The following is a 24,216-nucleotide window of genomic DNA, read 5'->3' as shown; positions in this document are numbered from 1 at the left end:
CCCTTTCATTATTCAGAAAGGTGTCGACTCAATTGCAGGTCCTGTCAGGTATTGGTCCAGATTACGGAATGGCACCTTGTTGTTAGAAAGTCAGTGCCCTCCAGGCACAAAAATTGCTTTGTAACGAGGAATTTCAAAACTACCTGTCTGACCAGGACGTCACGACAGTTAATGGTCGTGAAAAGGGTTGAAAAGAACATCATTCCAACCCGTACCGTCGTCTTGACATTTGACAGTTCTACTTCTATTGAACATAAAAGCGGGCTATGAGAATTTCCGTTCGCCCTTACATCCCAAACCCTACGCATTGCTATCGGTGTCAGTGGTTCAATCATACCAGCCAGTCCTGTTCCAATCTGGCCAAATGAGTTACATGTGCCAAGGATGCCCATGAGGGTGCTTGTCCATCTCCATCCCCTCGTTGCATCAACTGTATGGGTGACCACGCTGCTTCCTCTCGAGATTGCCCCATTTTTGAAGAAGGAAAGCTCATTCAGGAAATCAGAGTGAAGGAAAAGGTGTCGACCTTTGCTGCTCGAAAATTATTCGCAAGTCGACAGCCCACTGTGCATCAGACAGGAAAATACAGCACTGTCCTTCCCTCTCCTTGGCCAACAAAGGAGGCAGCCACACAGACTTGAGATCTCACCTTTAGTGCCACGGTCGTCAGATCGGCCAGCGCAAAGATCGCCTGTTCAACCTCCCCACTTTCGCCTGCTCCATCTATGGCTCACCTTTCATCGGGTTCTGCTAAATCTCGAACCCAAGTCAGACACCCGGACTTCCAAAAAAGAGCATATTCATTAAGATTTTTTATGTACCCAACTTCACAACCATCGGCTCCTCCATCTAAACATTGTTTACAGGAAGGCTAATAAGAAACCCAGTTCCTCTCCTTCCACGCCACGGCATGTCTCATCTACAGCACCACCTGGCAGTAACCGCCCTCGGCCTTCTTGTGTCGTCGAGGCGAACTGCTGGTGGCCGATCAACCGGCCGATCGCTGTTGGCAGGAGCTGCTCCTGAAACACCTATGGATCAGGATCTTTTGCCTTCGGCTGAGTGCCGTTCCACGCTGTCGGTCGCAAGCTCTGAGCAGTCGTTGAGTTGACGGCAACCTTGGCCACATTCTTCCACTTTCTGTACACCCTATGTCCATTATCTATTGGAATCTCCGCGGCATTCGAGCCAATCGGGATGAATTGTCGATCCTCTTACGATCCTACTCGCCACTCATCTTCTGTCTTCAGGAAACCAATATGCGTCCCAATGGCCTCTTTGTTCTTCCCCATTTTCAGTCACTTTGATTTGACCTCCCCTCTGTTAAAGGCACTCCAGCAGATGGACTCATGATTCTTCTCAATAATGTTCTCCATTATCACCCAATCCCCTTAAACACTTCCTTCCAAGCAGTCGCTGTTCATCTTTCCCTTTCTGAATACACTTTCCCTCTTTGTACTGTATACATTCCATCGTCCACGTCAATGGCACGAGCTGATCTCCATCTTCTCGGTCAGCTTCCACCCCCCTATTTGCTGGTTGGGGACTTCAATGCCAACCACCCGCTTTAGGGATCTCGACATCCATGTCCGCGTGGCTCACTATTGCTAGAGGTCTTCCACCAAGCGGATCTTGTTTGCCTCAACACTTGGGACCCTACGTTTTTGTCTGCCTCCACGACAAATTGCTCTCATTTGGACCTTTCGGTCGGTACTGCTCCGCTAGCTCGGCGCTTCGAATGGTTCGCCCTTGCTGATACACAATCGAGTGACCACCAAGCCGATTTGACAGTTTTTTCGTCTCTAGCGACATTCGATGACAGTAACTTTCCTAGCGTTGAGGATGATGTCACACGTATTACAGACTTTATTCTTACAGCTGCGGAACGTTCAATACCTCGCACCTCCGAATTGCCCCGGCGCCCCCCAGTTCCTTGGTGGAACGAGGCGTGCCGTGACGAAATACGTGAGCGGAAACGTGCTCTTTGCGTTTTCCGCCGCCATCCTACTTTGGCCAACTGTATCTGCTATAAGCAGTTCCGTGCGCGATGCCGTCGCGTCATCCGCGATAGCTACAAGGCAAGCTGGCACTTCTTTACTAGTTCATTCAACACCTTCACTCCCTCCTCGGAAGTTTGGAGTCGGATTCGACGGTTATCAGGCGCGCATAGTTTCTCCCCGGTCTCTGGGCTCACTGTCGCACATGATACAAATTGCGACGGGGTCCACTAATGTAACTCACTGGGTCGACACATTGCTGAAATTTCGAGCTCTTTATATTACCTGCCAGTTTCTCCCGAAGGAACGTGCAGCAGAAGTGCAACCTCTTGCTTTCTCCTCTCAAAATCGCGAAAGCTACAATACTGTTTTCTCCATGCGGTAACTCCAACATGGCCTCTCTTCTCGCTCTTCCGCCCCAGGACCGGATGCTATCCACATCCAAATGATGCTGCATTTATCGACCCATAGTCTGCGTTACCTCCTTCGCCTTTATAATTGAATTTGGACCGACGGTACTTTTCCCAGACGATGGCGGGAAGCTATCGTCATTCCTGTTCCGAAATCTGGAAAGGACAAACATCGCCCCTCTAGCTATCGCCCCATTTCTCTCACGAGTAGTGTAAGGTTTTGGAGCGTATGGTGAATTGCCGTTTAGCTTGGTGGCTGGAGTCCTGCAGTCTTTCAACACCTGCCCAATGCGGTTTCCGAAAGCATCGTTCTGCAGTTGACCATCTTGTTGCTCTCTCCACTTATATCATGAACCATTTTCTCCGGAAGCGCCAAACAGTAGCAATATTTTTTGATCTGGAGAGAGCATACGATACCTGTTGGACAGGCATCCTCCGCACACTGTTCTCTTGGGGCTATAGAGGTCGGCTGCCCCTTTTTCTTCACGAATTTATGGCAGAGCGCACATTTAGAGTGAACACCACTCTCTCCCGTACTTTCTCCCAAGAAAACGGGGTACCCCAGGGCTGCGTGCTGAGTGTTCTACTGTTCGCCATTGCAATAAATCCAATTATGGATTGTCTTCCTCCCGATGTCCCAGGCTCCCTCTTTGTGGACAATTTTGCGATCTACTACAGCTCTCAACGGACCAGCCTTCTTGACCGACGTCTTCAATGCTGTCTCGATCGCCTCCACTCTTGGAGCCTCGAAACAGGCTTCCGCTTTTCTCCCAGTAAGACGGTTTGTGTTAATTTTTGGCGTCGTACGGAGTTTCTTCCGCCTTCCTTACGTCTAAACCCTGTCAACCTTCCGTTTTCGGACGTCGCTAAATTCTTGGGTCTTATGTTTGACAGAAAACTGTGCTGGTCCTCCCACGTTTCTTATCTTTCGGCTCGCTGCGATCCCTCAACACCCTTCGCGTCCTCATTGGTACCTGCTGGGAAGGGGACCGAGTGGTCCTTTTCGCCTCTATCGCGCCTTAGTGCGCTCGAAATTGGACTATGGAAGCATAGTTTCCTCCTCTGCTCGGCCGTCTATTCTTCAGCGTCTCGACTCTATCCACCGCCGTGGATTAAGTTTAGTGTCTGGAGCTTTTTACACCAGCCCTGTGGAAGGGCTTTATGCTGAGACTGCTGAACCTCCGCTGTCCACACGGTGGGCAGTCCTACTGATTCGTTACGCTAGCCATCTGTCTTCGATGCCTGCAAATCCGGACCATGACATTTTCTTCGACGCCACCTTGGATGTAGGGTATGCAGGCAGCCCTTCCTCCCTACTACCGCCGGGAGTCCGCTTCCGTCAACTGCTCCATTCTCTTCTTGACAACTTGAGGTGCAGCGCCGCCTTGGCTCCGTCCCCAGATCTGCCTGCTCCGTGACCTTTGTCAATTTACCAAGGATGGTACCCCTTCACTTCTTTATCGTCGGGCATTTGCTGCTCTATGTGCACAAATGAAGGAAGCCACATTTATTAATACTGATGGCTCGAAAAACATCGTTAGGTGTAGGGAGTGCCTATGTTGTTGGCGACACCCCAAATCGATTTCGGCTTCCCGACTAGTGTTAGGTTTATACTGCGGAGCTTTACGCTGTTCTCCACGCTGTCCACTACATTCGCCGCCATCAGCGGGTTATCTTTTCAAATTCTCTCAGCTCTCTTCTCAGTCTCCAAGCTCTGTACCCTGCCCACCTTCTGCCTGCACATGTTCCAGTTGGGGGCGTCTTGGTGGCGTTCCTCTGGACCCCAGAGCACGTTGGTATCTGTAGAAATGAGGCGGCCGATACAGCGGCCAAGGCTGCAGTCTCTCTTCTTCGGCCAGCTATTCGATTCCCTTCACCGATCTACGGAGTGTTTTATGTCGTCGTGTTTTTTTATGGCACGCACATTGGTCGACACTACCCCATAATAAATTGATGGACGTGAAAGCTCTTTCCTGTGCTTGGACCTCTTCCTCCCGAACTCGTCGTCGGGAGGAGGTAATTTTAACTAGACTCCATATAGGGCACTGTCTTTTTAGCCATAGACATATTTTAAGGGGCGGTTCTCCTCCACTGTCACCACTGCTCAACTGTGGACGGTGAGACACCTTTTACTTGAGTGACTCTATTTTACTCTGTTACGCGCCCGTCTACAGCTGTCGCCCGATATATCGTCCATTTTAGCAGATGACATGCGCTCGGCCGATCGCGTTCTCGATTTTTAGTGCCATTGAGATGACGTCAGTTATTTGAAGCTCCTTTTGGGGACAACCAACCCCTTTCTGTTGTGGATTTTTAAGCTCTCCTTCTGCTTTTAGTTTATCCAATTTTTTAGGTTTCGTTCCCATTGCTGCTGGTTTCAATTTTCGTTTTTTAACGTTTCCTAAATCTCAGACCGGGCGCCAGTGACCATAGCAGTTTTGCGTCCCAAAGCCAAAACAAAAAACCCTTCAAAGACTGTGCTCTGTATACAGCCAGTAACTTAGTGCAGCAGGTCCAGGAAAATTCGCTTGCTGATTCTTGGTGGAGCCAGCGTGGTGCTATGTGGGTGCCTGGTAATGTCGGTCTTCCAGGAAACGAAGTTACTGACGCTGCTGCCAAGGCTGCAGTCCTCGCACCTCAGTGTGCTAGTTCCTCTATTCCCTCCGGTGATCTGTGCTGCCGTGTGTCAAGAGGTAGGGTCCCTTTGGCATCGCCAATGGTGGTCCTCTCACAGGATTAAGCTCCAGCTTAAGCCTCTCCCAACGCCTTGGATGTCCTCCGCTAGGCCCTCCCGCCGGGAGATTATTTGAACTATGCTGCGTCTTGGGCACTGCCTCTTTAGCCATCCTCATTTGATAATGTGGCAGTACCCCACCACTTCGTACACACTGTGCTAAAGTTTCAACTGTCCGCCACTTTCTGACGGAATGACCATTTTTTTTAAACCGTGTAACTTCCCGCTTGGGTTTGCTGTCTGAGTTACCGGCCGTTTTAGCAAATGACGCGTGGGCTATCGTGCGAGTTTTACTTTTTATCAGCCGAAGCAATATGGCGAAAGCTATTAACTTTAAGTTTAGACCTCCGTTTCTGTATGGGGGTCTCTTTTAGCCTTCCCTTCACATGACTGATTTCAGCTGTCTTCTCTTACGCCAATTGGGACTGACGTATAGTCGTTTAACTCCTGTCTTCGTGTTCTACAGTTTTGACTTGGGCGCGTATGACCCAGTTGTTTTTTGCGCCCTATAACAAAACAAACCAAACCAAACTCAGGCCGTTGATCATTGCTTTTAGGGGCTGTCTCCCATCAAAACTGACATACCTTGGAAGCAAAATGACGTGTAACGTAAGAAGCAAGGACGACGAAATAAATGACATACTAGCACAGGCAGAAAGGGCATCACCAGTCAAGAGAAGTCTTTCAGCTTCAAACATAGTCCTTAATTTGGGGAAGAAATTTATAAGAATGTACATTATGCGCTCAGCATTATGGTAGTGAATCATGGACCATGAGTAAACAGGATCAGAAAATCTTAGCATTTGAGATGTGGTGCTACAGAACAATGTTTAAAATCGCATGAACTGATTAGGGTCTCTGCAGTCTCGGTGAAGGAACATAAGCAAAACACTGTCAAGCAGAAGACATAAAGGACTAACCCCCTTGGTACTACAGGGACACGTAGAGGGTAAAAACTACAGATAGACATTCGGATACATGCAACAAATAAGGGACGAAGGGGAAAGGGCTACGTCGAGAACGTAGCACAGGGAGTGATCTGATTCGGGCTGTATCAAACCAATCACAGAGCTGATGAAAAAACTTAATTCAGTCGTCTGCACACGTTCCGGTGTGTTGCCAAAAACTCCGGATGAATGATCCCTGTTGAGATGAAATGATCTCGCGATTCTGTTAACCGCAACCAACCCGTCAAGTTACTTTCTATGTTATCTACATGCGAAGATAATTCAAAAGTTTTTCCGCTTGTGTGTGGCTGTTGTGGTACCTGAAGTCTTATTTCTGCCTTGCAAATGGTGAAACAGTTTAAATGAATTTAAGAAGCGTACGTTAGCACAAGATAAATAGTACTCCGAATCCGTCTAATGTATCATCTGCTCCATTTTGTGTTACAGTAACTTTTAACATCTAAACACACAGTGAAGTTCCGAAAGATAATGCTGCTACATAATCCGAAAGTGCTTCGAAAAGGAAACTTGGTGGCTTTGAACAGTGAGAGATCGAACATAGGAAACCGTCTGGAAAGCTTGTAAATGTGTTGCAAGGAAGATTGTGCTGAGAAATAATTAAGAAAAAAGATGCTTTGCACCGTTCGAGCTAGAACTGAAGTTACTCAATCAGGCCATTCCTCGCGCAAATTAGTGTCCCACCAGATAAAATGTTTCTCATAGCGCACATAATGCACAAAACTGCTCAGCCTTCAGCTCGGCTTCGATCCTTACTACCGTCCCACGTCCAGTTGCTGTATCGCTCTTTTGTCTGGTTTTAGGAAACCAAATGAATACCTTTGGCAACTGTCTCTGGCGGGCCTTTTGGATTTGCGCGCGCAATGGCCTGATAGGCTAACTTCAATCCTAATTAACTCTGAAACGGCGCAACGAACCAGAATTAGTTTCTGAACAGTTACTTCTTGGCACAACATACCTTGCAACTCCTTTCAAAGCTGTTCCGCTGTCGCTGACCACTCTGTATGAGGCGTTTGTGAGAAAAATTTATGCCACAAACAATGTGAAAAAGGTGTTATTAAAACATTAATGTAAAACTACTTAAAACAAAGGCCTGGTTTCAGATTTTTTACACACAGCCTGCACTGCAAATACAGGTTAAATGTATGATCTACATATTACTATAGTTCAGGGTTTACACTCCACAGGCAAGCGCATGGCTGTGGCCACGTTATGGTGTGACTGTCCACCTTCAGAGATTGATGGAGACATACTTGACATACGTCCTCCTGCTGAAGCTGTATCGTAAGGAACCAGGAACTACCTAAATTTTTTGGTATAAAAACTATTGGCTTCAGTCTATAATGCTCTTCTAGCATTCACTCGTCGCAATCTAAGTGCAAGGCTTCGGAGGAGATGGCCTCTATTTGGTCACGAAGTGCAGAAACTTTCGTTTAGACATGCAACGGCTCTGTCTTCAGACAGTACAAAAAATCTTCGAAAATGACTAGACAGCAATGGTCTGTCATCGAGAGAAAGCTGTTTTACGATTCTTAAAACTTTGTCTGTCGGTAAACTGAAGAGCGAGCAGCGCTTGTGGTGAAGGGGCGTTTCGCGGAAGAACGCGGAATAGACTGATGCCTGGTATGGAGATCGTCGTGGTGCAGGCGGAAGTCTGAAGTCCAAGAAAATGCGCTGCTAATGACTGTATTATGTTAATATATGTGCTGCCCACAACGCGCAGATGTATATGTGGTATCTTCATTATCCAGCATGTGATCCACGTGACATCGTTACTTTACATACAGTGGAGAATTTCTCATTGGATTACCCGGGCTTGTTTATTGCAGGCATTATCCCATTTCTGACACTCAACACCACCACCATTTATAAAGTAGACAAAACATAACTATTCTGGCAGTTAAAACAACAAATGCAATGAATATGTTTACGTTGGACAGGCGGTCGTTTAAGCGGACCTGGACGTGAAATGACTGAAATATTCTAAAACATTTTTGTCACCACCTGAGACATTTTTCTCCCGTTTCAAAAATGTATTTTTATCTACTTCTCAATTGTTGATTTGGTCTTAAACGCTCTCCGAACAAATGTGTGCGAACCAGTCACGCTCATGCGACAGGCAAGGGATATCACCATAAACATTTCTTGCCTGCCACAGTCGTGGAAACAATAAAACCAATATACAGGGACCTTGCAGATACAAAATCACTTAGTAAATGTCTACATGGCAATGCAACAAACGGTAATGAAAACAGCTGCATGTGGCAAAGAGTACCAGAAACGGTGTTTGTTCGATTGAAAGTACTCAGGTGTAATGCAAGCTGTCATGTTTCAGTGATGGTGTAATTAGCAGCACAAAACTAATGGCCAAACTAGGCATCCAACCAGGAAATAAGATAGTTTTGTTGACTGCCAAAGATTGTCAGCAAGTAGTTGAAGCTGAAAGGGTTGAGAAAGTCAGCACTAACGGTCCAGAATAAGGAAAAGATACCTGAAAAAGTCTACAGAGTATGAAGCCGCTGGTCCTTAAGAATAATGCTGCTGGAATGTTCTGAAAAAGGCATACGGTGAGTCAAAAACACTGAGAACAATCTCATTTTCTAGAGACTGCATTTTCAGGATATTTGGTACATGCATCTTCACAATGACTTGAACTATGTTCACCAAATTCCTCCAAAGTGAACAGCCTATTACACAGAATGTCGTATTTCCGAAAGTATAACTAATAAAGAGCTTTACTTGTACAAATTTGTCATTCAGGGTTGGTACAAAAGCGCAACTTCCTTTGCATTCTAGATAGAATAGAGTAACACGCGATAAAAGCGAGGCATAGATACGCAGTCCGCTATCTCCAGGTCCCCTTGGAACGAGATATATAAGACACACAAACAGAAGCGAATAACCTTTCAATTTTCAGTACACAATTGAAAATATTGAGAGAAATTTCACTACATTACATGTCTTCAAAGGCCAATTGACGGACATGCCAGAAGAAATACCTGTACAAATCTATATTCACACGACTAAATTCTCAGAACAAATGTTAAATCAACAAACAGAACCGCGCAGCAGAAAAATCATAGAAAATCTCCATAGCACCTTAACCAGCACTTAATCCACCATGCATTAATCATTATACGCGACTACAAACTATTCATAAAATGGCTCTGAGCACTATGAGACTTAACACCTGAGGTCATCAGTCCCCTAGAACTAAGAACTACTTCAACCAAACGATTCATAGAAACCTTAAAGAGTACCTTAATCAGCATATGAATCGCAACCTATACAGTGAGAATTATAACAGCATTATACTATTGTATGTAGATTTAATTGAAGTACAAATTACACAATGGGTTGCTTTCAAATAGTGCTGGGAGGAAATGAAATATTCATTGTACAGCTGTGATGTGACGGAACACTCTTAAATTGGATATAGTCATTGATCTTAATACAGTCACGAAGTAAATTGAATACATCAATGATTATATAAGACGTAATAAAATTCATTGCATCAGCATCTGTCAATTGTGATACTAAGGGTAAATAAGCCAGCGTGACGCACAGTGTAGTTAGCAGAGGAACTTCTCCATTATATATAAAATATCGTCGTCGCGTAAATCACGCCATGCTGGGCAATGAAGGCACAAAAATTAAGGGAAAGACATACTAAGCAGAGATGTCAACATAGTACAGTAATGGGTAACTCTAATTGTGATATTTTAACGCAGATCTGAGATACGTGTGAGTGTTACGACATAAATAGAACTGTCCACACCACACACATTCTGAATTCAAAATAATTATGTAGTTAGCATATGAACCATACTATTACTGATAGGCTAAATTTATTATCTACATTCGACGCATCGCCTCATTTCAAATACTCTCTGTAACAGGTGGCATCTGACAAGTCAAATCCTGAAACTTGTCAGCCAACAATAAGTAGCAGTTCTGGTGTAAACTTCTAAAAATGTAATTTTTCAGCTCCTGTAAGAGGAATATCATACCTCTGTATCAAACCCCATTAGCCGAAAACCGAACGGATGCAACTCTTATATAACATACGATAATGGTATTGGTTTTAACAATTCTCGGCAGAATCACTTTAAAACGATATATTCCAAATCGGATTTCAGCATTCTGGAAAAGGTACGTTCCCAGTTTCAGCATAATTGCCTATTTCTTTTATTTTTGCTAATTGTTGTTTCCTTGTAGAATGCGAATGTAGGAGTGTTCCTCGCATACACTGTCTTGCTGCTGTTCATTACGTGGCCATAGCGTGGCTCATGTAAGCACCTTTGTCCCAGAAATGTTTTGCCTCAAACATTGCCGGGCAGCAGTTGCCGGGAATGTTACCGTTCATTAGACTGGAATTCGTATGGCCGTGATTGATATTGCCAGGCAATACTGCCGGCCTATACTGCCAGCAATAGCGAATTTTTACAGATCGTGTAAACGTACTTGTACGTGGTGTACAGGTGAAGGGGACCAGTGATATAATAAGATTTGTAATGACACATTATTTACTATGAGAAGTGTCATTTTTTCTGTTGGCTTTTACTTAGTACCGTATCTTCAGAGACTACAATCAAAAACAGAAAAACTAATTTGCAAACATACAATTTAAAGATATAACTGTTTCTATTTCACAAAGACTACTTCAAAGTAAACAAAGTAAAATGTGGTCCAAAGCCTTGGATCAGCATATGGTGCATGTATTGAATCTGACGTGTTGTCATACTAAAAGCCCGGGGTTAGGCACGAATATAGGTGAAATTAGCTGTACACGGCTTGTCGCGTCACACCTAGCGCTACATCCGAGCAGCCTTAATCTCAAATTATGCGACAAATCACATTACATATACGTGATATACCAAATATATATACTCCATGTCCGCAGCTCATGGTCTAGTGGCAAGCCGGCATGGTAGCTGAGCGTGTTCGGTCAGAGGGTTAGCTGCCCTCTGTAATAAAAAAACTGAGTGAATGGATCAATAACGAACTTCAACGGGCGTCAGGGCACGTCCGCCACGAACAATTGCAACGAACTATAACGAACAAAATGAGACTACAAAAGAAAGTGGCTAGCATTGCTGCCTCTGGATCACGGGGTCCCGGGTTCGATTCCCGGCCGGGTGGGATTTTCTAGTGAGTCAGTGTTGTAGCCAGGCTTTGGACTGGCTAAATGGTGAGAGCAAACTGTCATTTAGAAGTGTTTCAAATCAATTTGTTTGTATTTACTTTTTAAATTTTATTTTTAAATTTGTAAGTTACTATGAGTATTTACATTTTGTACATTGTTCCATATAGATCGTCCAACACTAACATAGGCCTTCGTTCAAATTTTTGATCACAAGAGATTGCTTTCAAACAAGTCCTGATGTCACCATGCTCTTCATACTTTCTATTTTCTCCAGCCTTTCATAAAGTTTCATATAAGTTGTTTTCTTTCGTTTGCCTTCCATACTTAATTCTGACCTCATTAAGGCACATGCAGAGTTCTCTGCTTGTCTTCTTACACTGGATCACGTCTTTAATTGTAGGCTTCTGTTTTCCTAGATTATTATTTTGTTGTGCCAGTCTTCTACAGCGTTGATGTAAGCGCGCCGGCTGTAGCATTTCCAGAGACTGACCGGGTTTTCGTCATATTCCAACCCACTATCTACAAAATAGTGTAAAAACTGAGAAAGCTTGGCGATATCCGGTGCTTGTGACTGCATCACGAGCCAGCCATAGCAGACATCTTCAGGTCGATGGAACGCCAGATCAGCACAAATGTGAATTTGTAGCCTTACTTCATTTTCTCTGTGTTCGCAAGTCAGTCCCAAGCCTTGCACTTTCCTCCAGAGATTTCTTCATATGAAAGTGGCAGCCATGCACTTCAACCGACGGGATCACAACTTTTAGCGCAGAAATCGCAACTGATTAGAAATCAGCGGTGACATTATTAGGTTTCCTTTCTAGTACAACATCCATAACATTGAGGAAAAGGCAGATATGTTTCTTTTCTTTTGTTTGGTATAGAGGTTTTTTTCGTACTTCGAACATCTGAAGTCTGCACGACTAGTATAAATTTGAAAATTGCTTGCTACAGCATTTGAAGGTTCAGTCCGTAAGTCTTGTTCAGTCTTCAGAGCCTCTCGACGTGCTTTTCCGCTAAAAACCATCATCAAAGCCTCGTTTGGACCTCAACTTCAGGACAGTCTGGTAACATTTCGAACGACTGAATAAGTTCTTTCCAACAATGTTAACTAGTTGCGAAAGAAAAATCCACTTTGCACTAAATCAGAAATAAATATTCCACTGCCTTGTACGTGAGCTTTTAGAGCTTGTAAATGAGTGTATAATAACCACTGATTTTCTGGGACAGTTTTCATTTCACCGGTAGAAACTGTATTCATTAAGAGGTAAAACCTACCTAAATCATGGCTACTTCAGTCGCCTAAACAGTAGCCTTCCCAGTTTCCTTGGAGATTCTCCATGCTCTCAAGACCCTTCATTAAACACTCTGTTCTTCATATTTACGCAATTTACACCTGAACGGCACCAATAAAAAATTTTAAAATTGCTGCACCGTGAACACCAATCATGTTGTCGCTACGACACTCACTGTCTAACTGCCGAGCACCGAAATATGAAAAACAAGGTCTGACATACAGCACTGCAGTCAAAAGGAGCCATGGTAGACAGAGCCCCATGTCGCCAGTGTTGTGGCTATTCCTAGACTACAGCTACAGTGCAGTATAAGCTGCACAGTTTACTTCCTGTAAAAATGAACCTTTTGTCATTTTGTCTTCGGAGGAGGGCTGGAATTTTCAGCCGTTAAGGTCTTCTAATACACGTAAACAAAAAACATGCAATTAGGGTCACTATTCAAATTGTTGAATGTGTGTTTAAAACTTTGAAAAATAATTTCAGATCATCTCCCATTTAGTAGAAAGGATCTCTCTACGTACGGAGAAGAAAAAGGTCCATTACTGCCAGATAAAATGTTTCTCTTTTTTGTCACACTGTACTTCGTAAAGAAAGGGCACTCGGTATACCTTCAACGCTGCCTTAAATACTTACAGAAAACGCTGAAGGAAATGTAATGGATCACGCTGACAGAGCTACAGCATTTCAAAACTTCTTATCACATGTTACCTTTTTGTGTTTAGTTAAATGGATTACTCAATTTGCCCTTACACGTAATGCCGCACACATTGCTTCTCAAAATGCGCATAAGATGAAGTTAAATTCCTCTCTGAAGTAATGTTCTTCAATTTACAAGAACGAAAGCCTCTCAGATCTTAGAAGTCAATTTTCTCATTTTTTTCTGCATAATCACAAGTCAGCCTTCATTACATACACTTCCGGTAACAGTTAAGACCATGATGGACAACTTACAGAGCGGACATTCCTTTTACTGCTGTGCGTTTGTACATCTGACTTCAATTTCTTGCTCTAGCCACTACAAAAACCATTTTCAATTCTTCGTGGAGAAAGACAAATCTTTTATCCCTTGATTATCCATTCCTCTGATTCAGAACCAGTTATGGTATATAGGTCTCTATTGCTTCATAGAAATACTAAGCTGAAGAAACTTCAGTGAGACATTAAAGTGCAAGGAGTGGAATTTTGTAGTGTTAAATCCTATGATTGTTTCCAGGCTTACTTCTGCAGCATAAGAATTTGTTCTTCTATCTGCATATTTCCTTTCAAATGATGGAAATTTGATGCGGATGAGGCTTACGTAATTTTCAGGAGAGGGTTACTGATACTGCCGTATCACTTTAGGACATGGTGTAAAAATAATGAGGATGGTCATTACAGACTCAAACCGGTCATCGTCTGAATTCACATTGTGATCAGACTGGAATAAAAAACCATTTTGAGGTTTAAAAACTTGGTTTTCTGAACTTGTTAGCGATGCCAGTTCTAAATTTTAAAGCAGACCTAAAAGTAGCTTCGAAGGTTTAACCATATTATGTAACATTGTATGAAATCATCAGCAGTAATGATCTCCTCACAATTACTACAATCTGAAACGTCTTATGGACCGTCTGCAGTGCCAGCCCACGCACTCATTAATCCATGGTGTTTAAAGATGGTTTTAAATTATTCTACTCAATTATTCGCATTATTATAATAGAAAATTTTCGAACGGAATAAAACTGAAGTGAGACAGATTTCACATTTTTGAGGGCAGGTAATAAACTGTGATTCCTCGTAGAAATAGGCGTAGAAACTTATTCATAGAAATCAGTTCACTGGGCCTCCTGTAAACGCACTGGACCGAATGTTGTAATGTCTTTAAAAGTTCCATATTAAATGTAAAGTGTCGATTGCTATATTTATGTTAGGCTAAAATTTCAAAGGCCAACAGCTTGATTGTGCTAGTTTCAGAATTTGGTGGTAGTTTTACTTCATACTGTGGCTATACTTTATCTGCAGAAGATAGGAACGACGACGTTTGAACTCGTTTGTCATCCCAAAATTGGATGGATGAATATTCGTGAAAGCAAAGGCTTACCACCCGTCATAGTTCGTACATAGTCATGAATGTGGTTACTAAACTGATAAAAAATTTTCGTATGGTAATACACTTAATGGTAGAGATAATGAAATTTGAATTGTGACTTACTTCAATGCTAGTAGTGTTAAGGCATTCACGTTCGCCACATAACAGTACAAAGAAGTATTTAAAGTCTCTTTTATTTAGCAGTTATAAACGTGGTGGTGGTGCTGATTGCAACCCATACTGGAATACATTGGATACCGAGTCGCCCACCACAGCTTGCTGCAGCAGGTGTCCCTGTGAGCACTGAACTTCAACCTCTGTATGCACATACAACCGAAGAAAATCCAGAGAGTACTGGTCATTCTGCCGAGACAGTATTGGTCACTGATGAGGCGTGGACCCTGACCCCGCCACCGTCTTACGAAGACGCCGTCCGAACACCGTCGCACGCAACTGGTGCCACCACGTTTTGGCAGCAGGAGAACCAAGGTGGAGCCATAAACGTCAGTTGGCCGTGGCGCTGGAGGTTATTTCGCGAGGCAGCCAGGGCGGCGGCAGCGGCGACAGTGACAGGTGGTATCGAGCTCCAAACGTTGGGAGTTATAACTGCTGCCCAGTCGGAAACAACTGAAGCTACAACTGCTGCGGAGCTGCAGACATCGGAAACTGGAATCGCTGTTGCTGAGCCGCAGCCGTCTAGTGGCAGTGAACACGATAGCGCGCGCCGCACCGGGTGGCTCAGTCGTTGGCGGTGGAGACGGCTTCTCGAAGCAACGAGAACTGCTGCAGAGGAACGATCCAGTAGCGGCGGACAGGAGCCGCAGCAGCTGTCAGCGCCTCGGCGGCGTGCTGTTGGTGGGTCGGAGCCTTCCGCTGACCAGCCACTGCTCCAGCCGTCACACTAGCTGACTGCTTGTCTGCGTTTTACGTGTGTTGTATTGTACTTCAGGTGTTAAAAAATAGACTACCTACGGCTTGATTTAAACAATAATTTGAAAAATCTTGTACTGCATGTGATCAACTCACAATGAAGTACTATTTTTAAAATTTAACTTCCACTCTTATGTTGAACAGGGTGGTTTTTATCGTGTTCCTCATAATGTATGCAGGAAAACCTTTTGCTTCTGAGTTTTGTTGATAAAAACGTGTGAAAAATATTTTGTACTGCATGCCATCATCGCAGAATTCTTCGTGTCACTGAGTGCCATTTTTAAAATTGTTTACTTCGGTGTAGGAACTATAAATGAAAACACATAATTAGGCTATGACTTCATAGTTTTTCTTTTCTTAACTACACACTCCTACATACATGCCAGTAAGTCCTTGAAGCATTAAATAACGCAGACATTTGCACTTAAAAAGAAACTTGATAGAACCTGTTCTATTACAAGAACTCTTCATATTCCCCAGACACATTGCAGTTCTGATTTATTCTCGAAATAAAGCAGCTTCACCCATGTATATATTGGTGCTATTACTATAGACTGACTCGATCGCAGTCGAGTTGAGGCGAACGTGCTGCAATGACAACTTCAAGGACCTGTCTGTAGCAGAAATACTCAGCATCAAGAAAGTCAATTTCCCCCACTAGAACTGACGACCTGAACCAAATACCTTGAAATTAGTCGTAAAAGAGATTCTCGGTTTCAGCTAATCTAAATAAGACATCTGTCATATGCATACAAGATGGCCGCCGAGTGAGATCACAGGTATTTTCTTCGTCCGCTAAAATAACTTATTTAAGAGGAAATAGTGCCAAGTTTAAATATTCTTTGTTTTTATTACTTGCTGTAGTGTCCGTTCTTGTCACACAACTGAATATTAGCGTCCAAGCACAGCTTGTTCTTGAAAAAACTTGTTCTTTAGCTGAGGTCCCGATAATCGCGACATAACCCGTAATTTTGCGTGACATAAACACAACAAATTCCATTAAAGTTTTCTTGATAGTGCAAAAATCGTTTAAAAAAGACAGCTACTAGTTTCATCAGTGTCTATTGTCGCAATAAAAGTGTAATTAAACATTTCTAAATCGTATTTAACTAACACATTTCGTATTGTTTACTAGTAAGATAGACGCGATCTAGGTCTAAATTTTCCGAGTTACCAAACGTTTAAAAACCTGACCAAACACGCCTGATAACTTAAATTCTCTAAAATCAAAGTAATTACAAATTCATTCTTCTGTTTTTGCATCTCTAAATCAGTAGAAAAACAACAACCACCGCACATAAGATCTTTGTGTCGTTTTTTTTGCTTGCAGACATACAATCTCGCGACCTTGACAAATTTAAAACATTCTTTAAACTTAACTATTCTTTCGAAACTGACCATGAGTGAGAAATGTGGGAGCTGTTATAGGGTAGTGAGTAGAGGGATTTGTTGCCAATCTTGTAGGAAATATTTTCACTGGGGGGGATGCAGTGGGGAGAATGTTGGGAGAACAGAAGAGGCTCTCTCCTGGAACTGCAGAGTATGCAGTAGGAACATTTTGATTGGGGAGCAGGAAAGGAAAGTCTGTGCCCTTCAGGCACAGTTGGAGGAAGCAAGGAAGGAACTGATAAGGATCAAGGGAAATAGGGGGGAGGAGGGTGGTTGGGAACTGGCAGCTGGTAGGAGGATAGGACGAAAGAGAACGCGATCTGATAGTTTTATCATCAACACCAAAGACTGCCACTGCCACTGCCACTGCCACTGCCAGAGTTAAGTGGAGAAGAGCCTCAGGTAGAACGAGGAGCAGGAAATGTGCAGCACACTTCAACCGAGGCCAAGAAGCCTAGGAATGTACAAAGTGTTAGGAAGAAGAAAGTGCTGCTGCTAGGTAGTAGCCATGGGCGAGGTGTAGGCCCTCAGTTACAGGAAAGTTTAGGGGCAGCGTACCAGGCCACCAGTATCTTCAAACCAAATGCAGGGCTAAGTCATGTGATAGAGGACCTAGGGTCTTTATGTAAGGATTTTACAAAAGAGGACCATGTAGTGATAGTGGGTGGGGCGGGAAACAGTTTGGACAGGGATGGGCATATGAAATAGGTGGTGACCTGGACAAGATAGCTTCCCTGACTCATGGCACCAATGTACACTTTGTTGAGCTGTTCCGGCGTCATGATCAGCCACGCCTTGATGGAGCTGTGAGGCGAATCAATGTGGGGCTGGGGATGGCTCTGAGGACGGCCAACTTTGCTCATGTTTCTCTGGTGCCCGTCGGGACTATCAACAGATGGGGTTTCACTAGGCATGGCCTACACCTAAACAGGACTGGGAAGGGAAGATTGGCCCGAGATCCACCCCCTATACTTTCATGAATCAGCTGTACCACACATGGTCAAATACCTGTTGTCATAGGTAGGAAAAGGAGGTCTTTTTTAGGATAAATCCAGACAACAGGTTCCCTGCCTAAAGAGTATCTCTAGCAGTTCAAAAAATACTGAAACAATCACTCACAAGACAGATTATAACACTTCAAAAATCACACATACCAGATGTCACAAAGAAAAACAAACCATCGGAAAGAGTAACATGGGGCATTTCACAGACTTAACAATCCTCCATCAAAACATGCAATCAATAAAAAATAAAATACAAGCATTAGAAGTTGAGCTCCAATCTTTGAACTGCACAGTGGTTTGTATTACTGAGCACACAGAAATCCAACATGTAGTATTATCATTGTATGAAAGGGCAAACTCTTACTGCAGAACTACTTCAAGGGGTGGAGGATCATGCATTTATATCAGAAAAGGAACACAGTTCAAATCTAGACATGACCTCAGTACAGTAAGTGAAGACAAACACATTGAAATATCAGCTATTGAATTATCAGGGCTCGATATCACCAAGAAATTAATTTGTGTGTGTTTAGATCTCCCAGTGGTAGTGTGGACACTTTTTTCAATAAATTAACAGAAGTTCTAGATAAAGTCTCAAGTGCAAAGGTCAACATAATTCTGTGTGGGGACATAAACATCAACACTAATATCATAAATGAATCCAGCAGCACCTTCATAAATATCCTTCAAAGTTTTGGCATGTCCCTATTGGTCAATAGTGCAACAAGGGTTACTACAATGACTGCATCAGTAATTGACCATGGGGCCACAAATATAGACAGGGAAAAATGTGATGTAGCTGTAAATGTTCTCGGACTATCAGACCATCTCTGTCAAATAACAGTAAAATCAGGCATCGAATCATTCCCTAAACTACAAGCCTATAAACGACATCTATCAGAAATCAAAATAAAAGATTTTTCAAAAGAACTAGAAAAACAAAGCTGGGATGAAGTGTATAAGGAAACCAATGTGAATATGAAATTCTCCACATTGTTTGAATTGAACTTTGAAACAGCATTTCCAAAAGTATGCATGACTGTATCAACATCTCACAAAAACAGATGGATAACAGCAGGTATTAAGAAGTCCTCCCAAACACTTAAACACCTCAGTTCCATGAAAAAATTCACAATGATCCAGAATTCTTAAATTTCTATCATAGATACAAAAAGATTTATAGGAAGGTGCTGATTGCTGCAAAAAAGTCATTTAATGACAAAATAATACATAATGCAGAGAATAAAAGCAAAGCAGTCTGGGATGTTATAAAAAAGGAAACGGGGAGAGGCAAACAAACTCAGAATAACATACTGCTAAGGGAGGGGGATAAGGTAATAAATGATCCACAACACTTAGCAAACTATGTAAACGAGCATTTTTTCAAGTATTGCAGAGAAGTTACAGCAAAAATTCCCCAAAACAAATATAACACTTGCAAAAATTGTTGCACTAGATACAATGATGTTACTTCCAACCACAGAGAATGAAGTCAATAAAACTGTTCAAAAGCTAAAAAATAGTCAGAAGGCTTAGATGATGTACCAATGTGTGTACTGAAACAATGCATAGGGATTATACAAGGCCCATTAACAAATATAATAAATGAATCCTTCACATCAGGGACATTTCCAGAGCAGCTAAAACAGGCAAGAGTTGTACCTTTGCTTAAGAAAGGTAATGCAGAAGACATAGAAAATTACCGGCCCATTTCCCTGCTGTCAGCATTCTCAAAAATAATAGAAGCAATTATGAAAGACAGATTAATGAATTATCTGAATAAATACAATCTTTTAAGCAAATCACAGTTTGGTTTTCGAAGTGGCAAAAATACGGAGTCAGCCATAGTAGAATTCACAAAAGTTGTACTTAATGCTCTTGATAAAGATGAGTGTGTCACAGGCATATTTTTGGATCTTTCTAAGGCTTTTGGTGCAGTCGACCACAAGATTCTGTTAAATAAATTAGAAGCATTAGGAATAAGAGGGGTAGCTAATGACTGGTTTCGATCATACCTAACAGATAGGGTACAAAGAGTAGAGATAACACATACTTCAAATAGATCTAAACATTTAGTAAAATACTTATCAGAACCAAAACATATTAATATAGGGGTTCCACAAGGTAGCATATTAGGACCAATACTATTCCTGATATACATCAATGACTTTCCCAGTAGTGTTACTCATGGTGAGAAAATTCTCTTCGCTGATGACAGCAATATTATAGTCACTGAGAGAACAAGAGAACTCCTCACCGAGAAAGCAAATGAAACTCTCAAGGAAGTTTACGATTGGTCAATAAGCAACAAATTGACATTAAACATAAAGAAAACTAATGCCATGAACTTCAGTTTGAAGAGGAAAAATGACAATGTTAAATTAAATGTAGATGGCACCTCTATAGACTGTGTAACAAATGCAAAATTTCTAGGAATGAATATTGACTCTCAGCTGAAGTGGTGCGAACACACAAAGGTACTTGCAAACAGAATGTCATCAGCATGTTATGCCCTTAGAATTCTAACATCTGTGTGTAACATGCAGTGTCTTTTAGTTACATATTATTCATACGTACACTCAATTCTTAGCCATGGCATTCCTTTTTGGGGAACAAATCCACAAAATATGAACACAATTTTCAAACTCCAGAAAAGAGCCATAAGAATTATAACCAGAAATAGTAGTCGAGCTCATTGTAAAGATCTGTTCAAAACACTGGGAATTTTAACTGCTCCATGTGAACACATTTACCAGTCAGTTGTACACATCAAAAGTAACATTGGCAATTACTGCACAAACAGCACTGTCCATGACCATGCAACAAGAGATACTCAACTTACATTTACCAAGAAAAAATAAACATAAAACTCAAAACAGCATTTTCTACCAAGGAATAAAACTGTACAATAAATTACCAAAAGAGATTAAAGAAATTTCAAAAATACACTTATTTAAGAAGGCAGCTAAAAAGTACCTGTTATGCAATACATTTTATACATTGAAGGATTACTTAGATAAAGCAGAGTAGGAGTTTGATAAAAAAAATGTTATACAAACTAATAATAATAATAATAATAAAACATCCAATATTCCACATAACACCTTCACTTTATTATTTTTCTTTTTTCCTTTCTAGAGACACTCTCCCCTCAAGCTATGCATAGCACAATACTAACACCTCTTCCTCTTTCTGAGCTCAACATCTCACACATTATGAAGGGATGCTGACTCAGTTTTTCAGGATAGCAAATGGGAACTTGCAGTACAGAAAATGGCCCAAGGATCACCTGTGTGTGTGTGTGTGTGTGTGTGTGTGTGTGTGTGTGTGTGTGTAGTGAGTGAAGTGTTATGAAAAAATGTGTGTATAGTGTGTGCAGTGACTGATAGTGAAATATGAGTGAATAGTGTGGCATTACATTATTTAATGAGTTATTTGTAAATAAATTATTGTATACCAGGAGTAAAATCTAATGATTGTCTCTAACTAGAAGTCTGTAAATATATGTGTATACGAATTAGCTTATTGTAAATTGATCTAAGCTTGTAAATACTTTGACATGTCCTACATCCTTGTAAAAAGAGATCTACGGATGAATAAAACTACTACTACTACTACTACTACTACTACTACTACTACATCTGCAGTGTGCTGAACGATCTTGTTCAGAAATATCACACGAGCTTCTACGAATTACAAAACGGTTAAACATTCTCCACATCTCTGGATGCGAGTTTGTCTAACTCTTCTCCAGAATTTTAGAGCGAAGTGAAGTGTTCAACTGTGCTCCCTCTTTTCCTGGGTATGCAAATCATCTTAATGTAAATGAAAGAATTACGCCTTCAGAGCGCGGCTCGCGCATTCGCTGAAATGTCAGCTCCATGTTAATATGGGAACTTACTTACGAAGGGTATGGACAAAACCCAGTTTGATAAGAAACGAATTTACCTGAATAACTAATATCAGCTTCCACTGATTTAACTAATGGTTTTCTATGTAAACTTTGTATTAAAAAAAACGCAAATAGTTGAAAGAACAACAGTGCACGCTTGTCAGTCAGACCAAATAAACCATAATGTAGTTTTTAACAAAACTTTTCTATCAGGTATTGAATGCGCTGATTTCACTTACATTATTAGCGCCACGCCAAATACAGCCTTGGCCCATATATGTGCTGGGCTGCTGGAGAGTGAAAGTAGTGTACTTTCTTCATTTTGGACCAATTTATTTAGGGATGGATTTCATTCGTTTATTAAACTGATAAAAAAAACACTCGACCTGATGTGCTTGGGGTCATGCTACATGGCCTACAGACCTGCAATACTCGTTAGTTACCCAAAGAATGGATGTGTAACACTCTGCCAACACGTAAACAGCCGAAAAAAATGCAGTACACAAACACCAAGCGCACTTAAAAACGCTTTTGAACTATCTTCAACCGCAACGTATCAGTGAACTGTTCCAACGCACGCATGCGCAGACATCGTGGGAGACACGAACACAGGGATGCGAACCATTGCCCTCGGGCTCCTGGCGCCTACAGCCAGGAGGTGAAAGTCGCATCTATTTTTGGAAATACAGTTATAATTCTTAGTATTAGACTGACTTTCACATGTCCATCTAAATAAAAGCAAAGTCACTCTCCGCATGCACACATGTTCACCATTGCGGTCGAGATGCCTTTCTACCTGCGACGACTACCGCAGTCCACTTCACCCTTCGCCCCCCCCCCCCCTTCCTCCCAGGGAGCGTCTCACACCAGACGTGTGTAACCCCTATGTTTGCCTGGTGGAGTAATGGTGGTGTAAGCGTGCGTGGAGAACTTGTTTGGGCAGCAATCGCCGACATAGTGTAGCTGAGGCGGAATAAGGGGAACCAGCCCGCATTAGCTGAGGCAGATTGAAAACCGCCTAAAAACCAGCCACAAACTGGCCGGCTCACCTGACCTCGACAAAAGTCCGCCGGGCGGATTCGTGCTGGGCACCAGGGGCTCCTTCACACTCCGTGGCATGGACTACGTCCCGTATAAAACAGAGGAGAAACGCAAAACATCGAAAGAGCAGTGTTTCGGTACAGATTCATTGAGTAAGCTGATTGCTGGTTGCCGTGAAATACTAAGCACTTTCAGTTGAAAAAAAAAATGTTCAAATGTATGAAATCTTACGGGACTTACCTGCTAAGGTTATCAGTCCCTAAGCTTACACACTACTTAACCTAAATTATCCTAACGTACAATATTTCGTAAAAGAGACAAGATGACATTTGTCATTTAATAGCTGGTTAACGGACAGTTAATTGGATATATTAACATTTCTTGGTTTTAATTGTAGCTATACTGGTGAGCTGAAACATAACTACCCACCGTGAGATATAATGCCCCTTGGTGACGTTGTGGGCACGCGACACGATAAGGTAACTCCAAAACGGAACAGACGAATGCAATCTCATTCTAGCGACTATCCGGACCGCAATTGGGGAAATGCACCGACGTAAGAAACCCTGATAGAGCAGATTATTACGGTCAGACGCCTGGGAACGAGAATCTCGGAAACAGCGAAGCTGGTCTGCTGTTAAGGTGATACGCATGGAAAATAGTTGAACGGTGAAACCCCGAGTAGATGAGTTATTGGACGTCCACGCTCCATTGCACATCGTGGAGGTTAGAGGCAGAGGCTTGCCTTCTCTATAAAGCAGGACTGGCGGTGATCGGTGGTAGATCTGACCTCATAGTAAAATTCTGGTGCACGCACAAGTGTTTTGAAGCAGCCTGTTCAGCGCATGTTGTCGACATGGGGCTCCGCAGCAGACAGCCCCTACGAGTTCTCATGTTAACTACATCATTTCCGATTGTAGTGGGCATTTCATCGAGACTGGGCAGTAGATCAATCGAAGTACGTTGGTTTATCTCATTGTTTCTTGTTACACCAGGTAGATGGTCATGTCCATAAACGCCGTTTCGTAAGCAAATGACCTCTCGAAACATGAACTACTCCACGGATGCAGGTCAGTGGGGATAATGTTACATTATGGAGCACATTCAGCTGGGCTTACATGGGAACTGGGATGGTAATCGAAGGCACGGACAGATGTGGGGTACATGAACATTGTCGGACCACATGCATCCCTTCATACATGATGTCTCCCCCGACGGTTGTGGTACCATCCTGCAGGATAACTGACAGTCAGAATCGTGCTATAGTGACCTGAAGAGAACGATAGTGATCTGATGTCGATATTTTGGTCCGCAAATTAGTCTGACCTCGATCTAGAGGAACACATCTGGG

General features: G+C 42.5%; 1 protein-coding gene across 3 annotated transcripts in view; it reads left to right on the top strand.

The window, feature by feature from the left end:
- LOC126298454 (uncharacterized) overlaps window positions 1–16,312 on the top strand; it is a 65,762-nt gene extending 49,450 nt beyond the window's left edge. Inside the window, exon 5 of one of the 3 annotated variants that reach the window (XM_049989785.1) lies at window positions 14,814–16,312. In XM_049989785.1, the coding sequence (XP_049845742.1) occupies window positions 14,814–15,514 (701 nt within the window). In that variant the 3' untranslated portion in view covers window positions 15,515–16,312. Of the gene's footprint in view, window positions 1–14,810 lie in introns of all 3 variants that reach the window. The other 2 variants (XM_049989784.1, XM_049989786.1) reach the window with 2 other exon arrangements.
- The last annotated feature ends 7,904 nt before the right edge of the window (window positions 16,313–24,216 follow it).

This window comes from Schistocerca gregaria, chromosome X, assembly GCF_023897955.1.
Source record: "Schistocerca gregaria isolate iqSchGreg1 chromosome X, iqSchGreg1.2, whole genome shotgun sequence".
Lineage (NCBI taxonomy): Eukaryota > Metazoa > Arthropoda > Insecta > Orthoptera > Acrididae > Schistocerca > Schistocerca gregaria.
The sequence above is the reverse complement of the archived record's forward strand: the minus strand, read 5'-3'. Positions and strand labels throughout refer to the sequence as shown.